This window comes from Castanea sativa, chromosome 12, assembly GCF_040712315.1.
Source record: "Castanea sativa cultivar Marrone di Chiusa Pesio chromosome 12, ASM4071231v1".
Classification (NCBI taxonomy): Eukaryota; Viridiplantae; Streptophyta; class Magnoliopsida; order Fagales; family Fagaceae; genus Castanea; species Castanea sativa.
Window position 1 is genome coordinate 47,584,345 of NC_134024.1, and position 16,047 is coordinate 47,600,391.

General features: G+C 30.2%; 2 protein-coding genes across 2 annotated transcripts; both read right to left on the reverse strand.

Moving 5' to 3' along the window:
- Window positions 1–270: 270 nt before the first annotated feature.
- On the reverse strand, window positions 271–2,042 carry LOC142620795 (wall-associated receptor kinase 3-like). Its single transcript, XM_075794105.1, has 3 exons — window positions 1,984–2,042; window positions 685–1,112; window positions 271–608 (listed from the first exon to the last, which is right to left on the reverse strand). Exons 1-3 carry the CDS (start codon window positions 2,040–2,042, stop codon window positions 271–273), a joined length of 825 nt encoding a protein of 274 aa, XP_075650220.1.
- A 5,285-nt stretch (window positions 2,043–7,327) lies between these two features.
- Window positions 7,328–15,057, reverse strand: LOC142618609 (wall-associated receptor kinase 2-like). The gene is made up of 3 exons (XM_075791554.1): window positions 14,148–15,057; window positions 13,372–13,563; window positions 7,328–8,541 (listed from the first exon to the last, which is right to left on the reverse strand). Exons 1-3 carry the CDS (start codon window positions 15,055–15,057, stop codon window positions 7,328–7,330), a joined length of 2,316 nt encoding a protein of 771 aa, XP_075647669.1.
- Between the last annotated feature and the right edge of the window lie 990 nt (window positions 15,058–16,047).

The window sequence follows — 16,047 nt, forward strand, 5'->3', positions numbered from 1 at the left end:
CATACATAACAGTCCTTAACAAAAAAAACTACTACCATGATTACTACCTTGATTACTACACTTTCAATAGTCAAAACACCTTACAAAACAAACACAACTACTACACTTCCAAACAACTTTAAAACTCTCAACTTTGTGAGTTGAATACATACTTCAAAATTAGGTAGCTCATTATAATACCATATCAAATTCAATTATCAACTGATACAAATTTCCTTATCAAAAAAAAAAAAAAAAACTGATGCAAATTTATTACTGAGGACCATGTAATTATCTCCCATCTTCCACAAATTTCAATACTTGCTCTCTGATGCTATCATAATCAGCAGTTGTACTAGTAGAACAACCAGTGCCTACATCAATGTTGAAAGAGTGACTAGTTGCACTAAGCAAGTATTCAGTCTTTTCTCCATCGACATTAATGTTTCCCAATGGAGTTTTTTCCATACTTCTCAATCTCTCCAGCACCTTTGCCACTTCTTTCATGAAAGGCCTATCCTCCCCTCTCAAACTTAGGCACCTTTCTGCAAGATTAGCAATTTCCTTTAGTTGCTCAATATTACCCTCACTGACAATGTGATCTTCAAGAATTTGAAGTAGGCGATCCTCTTTTATAGCAAAAACAAAAGATATTGCTAGATTTCTATCAATTTTCTAGCCTATCAAAAGAAAGTGCCTTCTTACCTGTTAACAACTCTGCCATAACAACACCAAAGCTATATACATCACTTTTTTCAGTTAGTTGGCTAGTTTGCATGTATTCTGGGTCCAAGTACCCCAGAGTTCCCTGCACCAAAGTGTTCAATTGTGTTTGATCAAGAGGAACTAGCCTTGAAGCTCCAAAGTTAGCCACTTTTGCTGTATAATCATCATCCAATAGTATATTCGTAGTTTTCACATCTCTATGTATAATTGAAATAGAAGTTGACGAATGCAAGTATGCAAGTGCTCCTGCAATTTCTGTTGCAATTTTCAGGCGTTTCTCCCATGAAAGTAAGGATGATAGACTTTTATCATGAACGTGATTGGAAAGAGTCCCATTTGTGATGAATTCATAAACTAGTAAGGGAACTTCTGTTTCTAGACAACAACCAAATAGCTTAACCACATTCCTATGGTTAATTTAGGTAAGGACAATCATTTCATTTATGAATTGCTCAATTTGGCTTTGATCACCAATTTTGGACTTCGTAATGGTAACTACTGTGTTATCTGATAATACTCATCTATATTTAATGAAAATACAGATTAGTATTGAGACCAAAAAAATTCAGATTTGTATTTAATGAAAATACAGATCAGTTTTGAGACCAAAAAAAAAAATTCGGATATGTATTTAATGAAAATACAGATTAGTTTTGAGTTTAAAAAAAAAAGAAAAAAAAAGAATTGATGATCATTAGCAGATTTTGAAATCAAAGAAAAAATTAAAACAAGCAATCAACTAAAGAACTTGTCAAAGAAAATTTCAACTAAATATCTAAGCATGGAAAACATGAATTAAAAAACAAGGAACAATAAAAATCAAACATATTAACTGCACTCATGCAATGAACAATCACAACATACTAGTTAATGGAAAGGAAAAAAAAATAGATAGAAGAATATAACTAAATATCTTGCATGAGCATGCTCTTCAAATGAAAGAATATTTTAGAAATCAAAGAAGTTTCCACTTGTTTGAGGTCTAAAATACTTTACATACAAAAATGAAGTTCTTAAAGCAAAAGCCTCCAAAACGTCTTTAACGTAAGGGGAGCAGAGAAGTCCGAAAAGAAGAGCCCTTAATTTTGATTTTTTTTTTCTTTATTTATAGAGGTTGGGATGCTTAAAAAATAAGTTGAATGAGATCAGATACGAATTGGAACACGTCCTTATCTCTAAAAATTCGAAAAAGATAGGCTTTATCTCAATCAAGAAGCTCCCGGGCCAAGCCAAGCATTTAGGCCAATTAGAACTTGGGAAGTGGCTATCGGCACTTGCCATGTGCCAATCGGCACTCCAAGAGTACCAACAGGCCCTCTTGGGTGCCAGGCCCCCATTCGAGTTTTGGTTTGATTTGGACTCCTTTTTTGAGCATTTTTTAGCCGAAAATTGCACCTAGACGAGTTTTTTATTCGTATTCTAAAAATTAATCCCTTTTTCTTGATATTCAGGTCTTTAAAGTTATAATTATCTGATAGATAAATATTTCAAAAAGACTTGATTATCCATAACTTCTTTGTTATCTTATTATGCACTTTATTCTCATCCACCCAAACAAAATGTATGCAAACCGTAAAAACTTAATCTTGTGATATCTTTCAATCTAACAGTCCGATTCAGGAATCGAACATACCGTCACGATCGTTAGAATCTTAAAATCATTTTTATGATTTGCAATGAATGAATTAATGCATGTAATGCAACTCTAAATTTTGGGTTTATGAATGGTCACTTTAGTCATCTTCCAAGATTAAATTGTGGGTGCAAAATCGAATGTCTACAATTGTTCTTGAAGATTATGTAGAAGTCAAAGAACAAAATATAGATATTTCTGAAGAAATTCTTGTTATGGAAGAAGATCCTAAAGTCAAGATTATTATGGAGGAGAATAATGAAGATCTTATTATAGAAGATCTTGAAGTCTAGATGATAGAGATCATTGAGGAAGAAATTGAAGAGGAAAGTTTCAAGGATCTCAATGAAATCAAATCATATGATTGTTAATCTCAAGATCCTTTATTTTGGTGGTAAGCAATACACCGAAGTTTATTGATTTTATTGGGGTTGAGAAGACTAAGGAAAAAGAAATTCAAGTTGCTTTGTTTATTCCATTGATGAGTTGCAAGTATGAAAAGAAGACCAAGGGGCTCAAGAACTCGAAGTATTTGTTTATTTGGAGCGGAAGATTTTAGATTTCAAAGATGAACTTGAGGACGAGTTTGTTTCAAATGGAAGGGTCTGATGTAGGACAAAATCTACAATTTAATTTTTGTAATTATTTAATTTTAATATTTTTACGTAAAAAAAGTTATTTTAGATTTTGGTGATTTATTTCCTTGTTTTTAGGTGCTTTTATTTATTTTTAAGTGAAATTTGGTTCCTATTATGGTTAGGTATTAATTAAAGTTGCTTTAGAATATATTTCCTTATCTGTCAAGTTTTACAGAGCCCTTAAATAGGCTCTTAAGTTTGTACACATTTTTTAACAATTTTTCATCCAATCAATAAAATTCAGACTTTTGTCTTTCTATTTTCTGGTGGATTCTAGATCCTTTATCCTTGTGGATTCGAGGAACCCTTGTAGATTTGAGGTTATTTTCAGAAGCAAATGTGTTTTGTTTCTTTTTTTCTAGAAGTAGACATGTCCTGCTTCTTGCCGCTTCTACATCGCGCATCACTATCCCAATTTTATGACAATCCCCTGGTAACAAAAAAAAAAAAACAAAAAAACAAAAACAAACAAACAAACAAACAAACTACACCACACGCAAATGTTATTAATGACATTTCAACATCAAAACGTTAAATATTTTTAAAAATCTTATGAAATATAAATTAGAAATTCAAACAATTCCCTACTTTCCCTGCTACTTGTTATAAAACAAAAAATAAACATGCAACATCAATCATATGAAAACAAAAAAATAATATAATTAAAGAATAAAAATTATTCACAAAAAGAAAGGAAAGCATAGGTAGATGAAAGAAATGAGTAATCAAACCTTAGGAATGGTTGGAATGTGTTTTGTAGAGCATAAACCAGGACCATTAAAATTGTGAAGAAAAGTAAAATTGGAATAGAATGAGAACCTCTTCCTTTATAAGATACAAAAATGCCCAAAAGCATGCATCATAGATCCCGAGAGATCCCTTTCAAATTCCATAGCATTTATTGAAAAAGAGGAGAGTTGTATATTAAGGTTCCTAAACTGGTGTGGTAACTGGCAAGATGCACCATTAGTTGAGTAAGAGAGGAAGGAACTTGGGATTTCTGATTTGTGTTTGACTATTATAGAAGAGGAGGTGAACCTGAAAATAGGCGGGTCTGATATTAAAGAAGAGTAGAATGTTTTATTCATCCAAAAAAAAAGAGCACAATGTTTTAATTTAAAACGCAGAATTCTAAAAGGGAAGGTGAACCTAACGTTTTATTCAGCAAAAAAAAAAAAAAACTTAAATTTAGATAGATGGAGCGAAATTGGACTTCGATTTTAGATTTAAATTGAACAACTTGAAAAATAATTTTGGTAGTGGTCCCCACATATATCTAGACACATGGTACAAAATTGGAACTCTCATTTGGAATTCTAATTTAACTTTCTTTGAGCTTCATCTATTAATATATACTAGCATGTAACTCCATGCAAGCCCATGGATACATTTAAAATTAAACAAAATTTTTATTATAAAAATATAAATAATTAGTCAAATTAATTTTTTTTAAACTTGTAACACATGCATTCATGCATACATATAGATACATTTAAAATTAAACAAAAATTTTATCATAAAATATAGATAATTAGTAAAATTATTTTTTAAAGTAAACGTAATTAGTTACATATTAAAATTCTTACCTAAATTTAATACTATTTATGATCATTTTTTTTTCTAATTTTTAATAAGGTAGAACGTGTGGTAATTTTTGTTATATGGTGATTTTTATTGAGTATATGTGATTTTTTTTAAAATTTTATAGTTCATTAATATTAGATTTTTAGTATTTTGCACTCATTAACTCACTTGACACAAAAATTTAAAAACTTAAGTAGACACATATAACAAGCTTAAGTGGATAATTATGGTGTAGTTCCCATATAAATTTAGACACATGGCACAAAATTGGATTATAATTTCAAATTCTAATTCAATTTTCTCTAAAATTTACCTATTAATACATATATATATATATATATATATAGATGACTTATAAATTTGAATTTTTTTAGTTATATGATTATGTTTTTTTTATGGTTTATTATATTGGACTCCTCGGTTTCTACACTAAATTACTATTTTGGCACAAAAATTTAAAATTTTAGATTAGATGGGACACGTGGTGCAAAATTAAACTCGAATTGAAATTCAATTTTTACACTAAATTAACTCACTTGGCATAAAATTCTAAAATTTAGATTAGATGAGACACATGGAGCAAAATTATACTCTAATTGAATTTCAATTTGAAATTTTATTGGATTTTCTCTCTGCTTTACCTATTATATATATATATATATATATATATATATATATATAGATTAATTCACTTGGTACAAAATTCTAAAATTTAGATTTGATGAAACACATGACGCAAAATTAGACTCTAATTGAATTCTAATTTAAAATTTAATTGGATTTTCTCTCTATTTTACCTATTATTATATATATATACTTATATATATATATTTATATTATAGACACAGAAAAATTGGCAAATGTTGTACACATTTCCAAAATAGGTACAATATTTACCATATTTTTAGAAATGTGTACAATATTTGCTACTTTTTGTGTCTATAATGTAATCTTACTTTGCAAGTACAATATAAACATACAAAGATCCTTAAAAAATAAACAAAAACAAAGACAAGCTCAAACCAAATTAGTGTACTTGAAAAAAAAAAAAAAAAAAGGCAACTCACCAAATTGACCAAACCTAAAACACTATTCATGAGCCTTTTGGCTCTTTTTATATATTTAATTGGAATAGGAATATAACTTATATAAAATTTAGGTAGCTTTTTATGTTGAATTTTCTTATTTAAAATCCATTATTTTAAGTTTTTAATATGACTAATTCACTAGATGGTGACTGAGTTAGATTACTAATGTTAACCCTTTTTTTTTGTGAAAACTAAAACTATAATAAATTTTACACTAAAGAAAACTTACAAACCCATGTGATAATGGAGTAATGGAGTAACGAAAAATATGAAGTGAGAATTTATTCTTGATTTTATGAAAGAGAAAGTACATGAGGTTTAATCTTAATCTATATAGAGATAGATATGGGCCATTTGATGTTGGTAATATCGTGGGTCGTGAGCCCGATTATCAAGGAGAAAGACATTAGCTTCTTTTTTCATTTTTTTTCCTTATTCTCCTTCTAGATTTTCCTAGCATCTTCTGCTTCTTCTTACATCTATCTCTCTCTCTCCTAACAACTCAATGTTTATGATATCTGTTATCATCTTCAACCACCCCCACCGTAACAACAACAATGAGACTATTGAGATTTAAGCTAAGAGAGGGAGCCTATGCCATTGACGTGGTTTCAATTTTCTTTTAGATTCCTTATCTATCATGTGTCTTAGAGAATGGGAGATTTTTAAATAATAGAGGACCCAAACCCTAAAAATAATGTCATACAAAAGTTCAATTGCACCTCCACTTCTGTCAAATTGTCTAAGTGTTTCTCTCTCTCTCTCTCTCTCTCTCTCTCTCTCTCTCTCTCTCTTTATATATATATATATATATATATATATATATATATATGTATAATTTTAGGGTAAATTACAACTTACCCATCTCTATTTTAACCAAAGTTTAAGTTGTCTACCTGTGGTTTGAAATTTGACACTTTACCCACTAGAAGTTTGACCGAAATTTAAGTTGCTTACCTATAATTTGAAATCCTATAATGCAAGTGATCCATTGGATTATTTTTTATCTTATTTAATCTTGTAATTTTACGTTTTTGGTATTTTTGAAGGAGAGAGACTTAAAAGTTAAGAAAAATTACATATTTAGCACTATTTTTAATAGAGTTGGGTTACGAAACTCTAACTGAGCTAACCTTAGGTGGGTAAAGTGTAAAATTTCAAACCATAGGTAGACAACTTAAATTTCAGCCAAACCATATGTGGGTAAGTTGTAATTTGCCTATAATTTTAATGTGGGTGAAAGAGGAATGAAAAAAAAAACTTTGGAAATTTAAAGTCACAAAAAAAGAGAGAAGTGGATAAATGAGAGCTACACTCAACTAGATGATAAAAACCGTTTAAAAATCAATACAAAAGACTTAATTAGGAAACCTACATCTTTGCCGTTAATACATACATAACAGTCCTTAACAAAAAACTACTACCATGATTACTACACTTCCAATAGTCAAAACACCTTACAAAACAAACACAATTACTACACTTCCAATAGTCACACCTTATCAGTCAAAAAAAATAGTCACACCTTACAAAACAAACACAATTACTACACTTCCAAACAACTTTAAAACTCCCAACTTTGTGAGTTGAATACATACTTCAAAATTAGGTAGCTCATTATAATACCATATCAAATTCAATTATCAACTGATACAAATTTATTACTGAGGACCAAGTAATTATCTCCCATCTTCCACAGATTTCAATACTTGTTCTCTGATGCTATCATACTCAGTAGTTGTACTAGTAGAACAACCAGTGCCAACATCAATGTTGAAAGAGTGACTAGTTGCACTAAGCAAGTACTCAGTCTTTTTTCCATCGATATCAATGTTTCCCAATGGAGTTTTTTCCATACTTCTCAGTCTCTCCAGCTCCTTTGCCACTTCTTTCATGAAAGGCCTATCCTCCCCTCTCAAACTTAGGCACCTTTTCGCAAGATTAGCAATTTCCTTTAGTTGCTCAATATTACCCTCACTAACAATGTGATCTTCAAGAATTTGAAGTAGGCGATCCTCTTTTATAGCAGAAACAAAAGATATTGCTAGATTTCTATCAATTTCTGGCCTATCAAAAGAAAGTGCCTTCTTACCTGTTAATAACTCTGCCATAACAACACCAAAGCTATATACATCACTTTTTTCAGTTAGTTGGCTAGTTTGCATGTATTCCGGGTCCAAGTACCCCAGAGTTCCTTGTACCAAAGTGTTCAATTGTGTTTGATCAAGAGGAACTAGCCTTGAAGCTCCAAAGTCAGCCACTTTTGCTGTATAATCATCATCCAATAGTATATTCGCAGTTTTCACATCTCTGTGTATAATTGACATAGAAGTTGACGAATGCAAGTATGCAAGTGCTCCTGCAATTTCTGTTGCAATTTTCAGGCGTTTCTCCCATGAAAGTGAGGATGATAGACTTTTATCATGAACGTGATTGGAAAGAGTCCCATTTGTGATGAATTCATAAACTAGTAAGGGAACTTCTGTTTCTAGACAACAACCAAATAGCTTAACCACATTCCTATGGTTAATTTGGGTAAGGACAATCATTTCATTTATGAATTGCTCGATTTGGCTTTGATCACCAATTTTGGACTTCTTAATGGCAACTACTGTGTTATCTGATAATACTCCTCTATACACAGTTCCATAGCCTCCTTGGCCCAGGACTCTACTCTCGTCATAGTTGTTGGTGGCCTTTTTGAGCTCTTCTGTAGTAAAGATTTTGGTTGTCTCGATAGACTTTTGGTGATTAGAGAGTTTCTGTTTTAACAATAAGCCACCATTTTGTTGGAAGAATTTTTCTTTGAGTTTGATGATCTTTCTTTTTTTCAATCCCCAATATATCCAAGAACATCCCAGAAGCAGTACTAAGAGGCTTATTATGCTGATACCTACACACATTCAAACATGCATTTTTCACTAAGAACAATGTTTTAAATTTATACTTTTGTTAGTATCGTTGTCTATTTAATGGCAAACATTTTAACACAGTAAAAGGACATTAAATATTTAATATACGTATCATATAAAGATGAATGAATCAAGATTTCAATTATACCGTTAATAGTGACTCAGTGACTGCCACATAAATATAAATCTCCTATGAGCGGCTTTAATAAAATCCAACTCATGCCAAATTATATCAAAACTAAAAATATGGACAGATAAAATAGAACTGGTGAACCAAGTTTTGAATTGACATCCTTTTTAAAAGTACAATGTTACTTGGTTAGCTGAGAAGAAGACAATTTGCCCAGAATATATAATTTCTTTAGAAATATCAAGGCTTATTTATCAAAGACTGAACCTCCCACAAGTAGTACTAAGAGCCTAAGAGGCCATCCATATTGTTTTAATTTGCACCTTGAGCTAGCGAACCTAGTTGAGAATCTCAATCAGTAGCCTCGTTTATATAATCAATGTGCGGACCCGTCTAAATTTCTTATTTTCTGCATGGTCCATGACGGTGAATAATAATAATAATTAATCCTATTGATATCATTTCCGCAACTAAAGAGCTCAACCCGTCACCCAATCAAAAACAACAACAACAACAACAACAGCAATAATAATAATAATAATAAATCCTATTGATATCATTTCCGCAACTAAAGAGCTCAACCCGTCACCCAATCAAAAACAAGAAAAAACAAAAACTCTCAAGTACAACATGCATTTAGGGTCTATTATGCATTTAGTATATAAGGATAGACTCCTAGAGTTTTAGTTTTGGACCTTTTGCAATAACATGCATTTAGGGTCTGTGATCGACAGACTATAATGTTAAAGTGTTATGATTATTCTGTTCAATAAAAAAATTGAGAAACTGCTTTTCGGTATGGAAAATAATAAAAGCTATATAATAAAAGTGCTATATATGTGTTTTCATACCTTAATCTATATGAGGACAAAAAATTATTTAGTTAAATTAATGGAAAGCATTTATTTATTTGTTTTTTATAATCACCGTTATTAGTAGTTCTCCCTCCAAATAGATAGACATTTAGTATTATTTTAAAAAAGTATTACACTTAAGACAAAGTTTGGCTACAAGCAATTGATTGTAGTTAATGCCTACAACACCACTTAATATCTTTTTATTAGATATAAATTTTGATAAATCTACTATTGAATTACATTTTTTCCAACTCTCTCCAAAAAAAAAAATTACATTTTTTCCTATTACATTGCTTGCAAAATTTTGAATAGGTCAAGTATTAATAATTATTTCATCAATCAAATGTTATAATTTCAAGTATTTGTAGTATAAAATTATGCATAAAATATTCTTTTATGAATCGAATAATAAATAACATATTTTTGACACATAATTTGACACGTATGTCAAGAATATAAAGAATTTGTAATTTAACAGTTAGATTTTCAAAATATGTAAACATGTTAATTTTTTAGTGGGAGATGTAGCCAAACTTTGTCTTTAGACTTTACACTAAATAACTTTTTCCTATCTCGCTCAAAGAACAAAGTTTTTTTATGAACTAGTTTGTAGGTAATGGCTACAAACTTCCACTATATTTTTTTTATTGAATGTTAATTTTGAGTTTTTGAAAAATTCACCATTATATTGTACTTTATTTTTTAATTATATCATCTATGCTTGCAAAATCTTAAGAATGTCAAAATCAGTATTTATGTCATTAATCAAATACTTAAAATTCAAGTTTTTATAATCTTAAATTATTCATAATAATAGTTTGTAAATCGAATAATATAAATAATATTCAATATAAACTAAATTTGTCATACAAATTAAGAGTATAAAAACATATAATTCAGCAATTAAAAGTCCAAAATATGTAATTTTGTTAATTTTTTAACCCACTTGTAGGCAAACTTTGTCAATCTCAAAATTCCAACTAGAGGAAGGGGGCACTACCAAACAGTGTAATTTGCTGTCGTCATTGAATTTTTGAATAATTGCTAACGTCCTTTTAACCTAACAATGGTTTGTTTTATTATGGCTTGTAAAGCAGGTCAAGAAGATAACGTGAGTAACGTGACTAAACACGACAATGACTGTCTAAAAAAGCCAATGTGAAAAGACTAAAAAGGTGTTGTGAGATTTCTCCATTTTGAGCACTAGACGTTTGTTATTTATTTGAAAGAAATGAAAAATAAGAGGATTAGTATAAGAGGTGTAAAAGACTAAAAGTTTCCTTTTATATTATAATAAAAAATAATTTTTTATATTTTACACCATCAATTTACAAAAATACCTACATCAAATTATTTATAATATATTTTTTTTTATTACAATAATATTTTTTCACCATTTTTTTTTATTATTCTCCTTACCCATATACGGCCCCACCACCTTACCCCACATCATTTCTCTGAACACTCTCTCTGTTTCTTTTGCTCCTTCGCCTTTTTTACTTTCTTCTTTCTTCTTTCTTCTTCTCCTTTCTTTTTCTGCATTTTTTCTTCTTCAGCATCTTCTTTCTTTCTCCTTCTTCTTTTTCTTTTGCTATTCTTTCTTTTTTCTTCTTCTTTTTCATTTTAGAAAAAATATTCTTTCCCTTTCTCCCCCTCTCTTTCTCTATCAATCGGTGCTCTCTTCAAATCTAAAAAAAATCTCTCTACCAAGCCCCCATGGCTCAATATACTCACACTCTCTACTTGAGTTTATTTTAAGTTGGATTTGTGATGATTTTCATTAATTTTGGATTGATTGTGTTTAGATTAAATTGATGTTGTAATGAGTTGGTGGTGGTGGTTGGTTAGTTGTGATGGTGGATGGATGTTGGCAGTCGGCTTCTTCTCCTTCTTCTTCTTCTTGGCATTGAAGAGTGGGTGTAAGAGAGTCTAACAAGGCAAGGGGGAGGAGAGAGAAAAAATATAAAATAATCATATAGAAAGTTATAGTAACCGTGCATATATGTACGGTCACTATAGCAATTTTACATATAAACAGTGTTTTAGATAGATTAATGTGGATAGTTTTTGAGCAAAAATGTATAAAATTTGCAACTTTTTCTATTTTGCATTGACTGGTGCAAGTGCTCTAAGAGGATAAGTCCATTAGGTAGGTCTTGTTTTGAAAAAGGTTATGAGCAAAACCCTTCAAATACTTCTTATATCTTTTTATTGATTTTCAATTTTGAGACTTAAGAACCTTACTCAATATCTTTTTACTGGAGATGAATTTTGACAAATCCATCATTAGATTATATCTACTTCTTATATCCTTTATACTTAGAAAATTCTTAGAAAATTAAAGATTAATAGTTATATCATCAATAAAATGTTTAAATTGTTAGTTTTTGTAATTAAAAATTATTCATAATATATAAACTTATAAATCATATAGTAAATTAATAATATTCAATTGACACAAAATTTGACCAGTGTATTAAAAGCGTAAAGAACATGCAATTCAATGGTTAGATTTTTAAAATATTTAGTAATGTTTATTTTATTGAGTAAAATTGTAGCCTTATGTTACAACTAATTTTTTAGCTAAATTTTGTCCAAATTAAAAATCTAAGCATTCAATTACATATTCTTATTATATCCTTTATTAGGGATGTGCAGCAAACCAGGCAAAATTGACTCGATCCAACCCAACCCATTGGATTGGGTCGGTTTTTAAGGGTTAGTAGGTTGGGTTGGGTAATGAAATTTTTTGGTTGGGTTCGGGTCTTAAGATTTACAAATTTATCTAACCCAACCTGACCCACCTATATTTAATATATATTTAAATTTTAAAAATATATATTATACAATTTTGTTATTTACTTTTTTGCCCCCTTCCTAAATAAAACTCAAACACTAAGTTCTCTTCATATAGTTTGTGTTTGTTTGGTGTTATGCTCATGATTATTTAGCTATAAATTTGCTCTTATTTGTAGTGGTGTTATTCTAATGTTCAATTTAATAATAATAATAGTAATTAAAAAAAACTATCCAACTTATGGGTCCAACCCGATCTACGTGGCTTGGGTTGGACCGTTATGATGAGTTGGGTTGAATTGAATTTTTTTAACTCATCATGGTGGGTTAGATAGAAAAAACTACTCAACTCGATCTATGCACACCCCTATTCTCTATATTTGCAAAATTTCAAGAAAATAAAAAATCAATTACTATCCCATCAATCAAATGTTTAAATTTCAAATTTGTGATCTAAAATAATGCATTAAAAATAATTTAATTGATTGAATTGTAAATAACATTCAATCTGAATGAAATTTGACATGCATGTTAAAAACAGAAAAAAAAAAATGCAATCTAACAATAATATTTTCAAATTTCATACTCAATAAAAAAATATATGAGGAGTTTGAAAGATTTTTCTCCAAACTAGTTTAAAGATAAACCTTTTCCATTAATATTTCTCTTCTGGTCGTAAAAGATTGACATTTAGCTGTGACCGTGTGTGTTTGATAGGAAGAAAAAGTTAAATTTTTAAATCATTGCTGACCTCCTTTTAATAAATGGCTTAGCTAAGAAAAAACCATAACGAATGTTTATGAGTAATGCTAGGACCTTACCTCAAAATCAATCTCAGAAAAATATTTTTATGAAATATGAAAATGACCTGATTTTGGTCCATTAATCGTGATAGATTGATCCAACTTGATGATATGATTTCAGTCAAAAAGAAAAAAAAAATTGATGATATGATAGAATCCTCTACATGGGAGGATTTCGTGCAATAACCTAATCATACGATATAGACATACAGTAAATGTACTCACCAACCGCGAGGTAAATTGTTAGTGATGATTGACTAGTTGGTTGACCGGATGGCGAAATAGCTGGTGAATTACGAAAACATACCCCTTCAACCTTATGGTATCCTTCGATGCACGAACAATGATAACTCCCGACTTCATTAACACAAATTTGTTTTACCGGGCATATTTTTTTGTCGTTGCATTCGTCAATGTCTGTAGTTACAAAGGTCATTTAAAGTAACTAAGAAGAATTAATTCAATGCCCAAAAATAAAACACTAAGAAGAAGTATAATCAAAAAAGACAACGTATTTAAACGAAATAATTTGGCTTATTTTTAATACTTTTTTAATTGAATATGTCATTTTGTTTTAAATATATAAAGACAAGTAGTAGTGAGTTTTAAACTTCACTTTTTATTTAGTCAATGAGTGATATGGCAATCTCTCATTAAAATAAAAGGGTATTTATTTTTAAAAAGTACTAAAAATAAGTTAAATTCTAAATGAAAATAAAATTATTTCCTAGCAATTCAGTTAGAGACAAATAAAAAAATTCAAAATTTCTTGAAATTGTAAGTCACGATTTGTATAACGTCATTTATACATGCATCATCATCATTATTATTATTATTATTATTATCATAAATCACAACCTATCAGTTTAAACACTAGTAAAAAAAGTAACATTTTTTGTGTAACTAAAATAAGGAAATATTTTAAAAATTCGTGAAAAATATAAACCTTTTATTATTTTTTAAAAACTTGTAGTAGATAAGTAAGTAAATTGAATATATACCTTGGCAACCATCTTTGAGGTATGGGTTCCCATCGTAACCTTTCTTGCACTTGCAACGGTACCCAGGACCAGAACCATTTTTGAGATCAGAACAAGTGCTATTTCCTCCACATATGTAATTCCCTTTGTTCTGAGCAACTTTACACGTCTCGTTACCAATTGCCCAATCAAGAACCATTGGAAAGGTTTCATTGTTTTGTAGACTGGTTAGATAAGCTGAGGAGAAACTGAACTTGTCTTTCTGGATAATAAAGGCAAAGCTGCATGGATTGAAAGACCAGACATCACTGTGGTTATGAAAGCTATATGCTGCAAAATCAATATCTGTCAAACCTTCAGGAATATCTATCTGGCAACACCCAATCCCAGAGCAATCCCCATTTACAATATTGCGTGTGTCGTTACATTTGGACAGGCAGCCGATGGTAAACGGTGCATCTTTGAGAGTACCATTAAGGAATGCATAAGTGTCACAGCCAACTGCCACGAACTTGTTTTTGGTGACAGAAACTGTGTAATCGGGGACCTGGAGCCATGATTCCGTGTTATTTGACAGAGGCGTACCCGACTGGTTGTAACAGTTAATGGAGCTATACATCATGAAGTTCATCTCTCCTTCGATGGAAATGTTTGTAACGGGTATGTTTCCGCTCATTGGTTCATCAGGTTGGTCGTGCGATTTGCTACAGTTGATAAAAAAGTCTCCTCTTTCTTTCAAGTAACAACCTTCAGTTGTGCCAAAGGGATATGGAATTTTTACATTCCCACAGCTGTCGGAGCAGTTAGGCAAGGCTAATGGATATGCTATTGCTGCGGCTGCCATTATTGCTGTTAACATCACACCAACGCAGGTGACTAGCACAAGCATCGAATGGAAACCCATAGCCCCACTATTTTCCCAGAAGAGCATCTAAAATTAGAGTTTTGGAAGTTGGTACGTATCAGCTTTTAAGATGCTGGACTTTTTAAAAGCGCCCACTAAGTAGAAAATCTGTTGGACTATAAAATTTTTTCACAAATTTTTACAATAATTGTGATATGACAGGGTGAGTAATTGGTGAATGATAAAACTGTAACAGAAACGTCATCAAATAAAATTCCTCACCGCGTAGAGAGAAGACCTATCATGATGTGCATACAAAAACGTTATCAAATAATTTGTGGACAAAATTCCTCACTGCGTAAAGAGAAGACCTATCATGATGTGTGGACCGGATCCCTCACCTCAAAGGTAGACCATAAAGTAAACCTTTGCCTTTTCTTTTCTTTTTTTTACTTGATACCAAAAAAAAAATTTATGGTAGACATTGACTTTGACAAGGTCTAAATTAAAATTATACTTAAGTAATACACAAATGCGCCAATTAAACTTTCACCAATTAAACTTTTTTCAAAGATTAACCAAAAAAAAAAAAAAAACTTTTTTCAAAGTATAATTCACTCCGTTGCCAATAATGGTTAATTGCACGAGGGTAGCTATACGTACACACCCAAATTATTAAAACTTATGATCATTACTCCAATTTTAGCAAAGACTAAGTCACTTCTAAAAAAGAAAAGAAAAAATTAAGAGTCCATCTAGGAACAACTTATTTAATTTAAATTAAAAATTTTTTGTTAAAAATACTGTAAATAAAAGTAAAATTTAGATGCATTAGTACAATGAGATTTATGAATAGTACAAAAAAATGAAGTAAGACTTATTAATACTAACAAAAATAAACTAAATAGTAGAAAAATAATCTAAATAGTAGAAAATTTGGAAGTTGGTACATATCAGCTTATAAGATGATGGAATTTTTAAAAGCACCCACCAAGTAGAAAATTTGTAGACTTTAATTAGTGCTTAGCATACGAATTAACTTTTTTTTTTTTTTTTGATAGGAAGACTGAGCATACT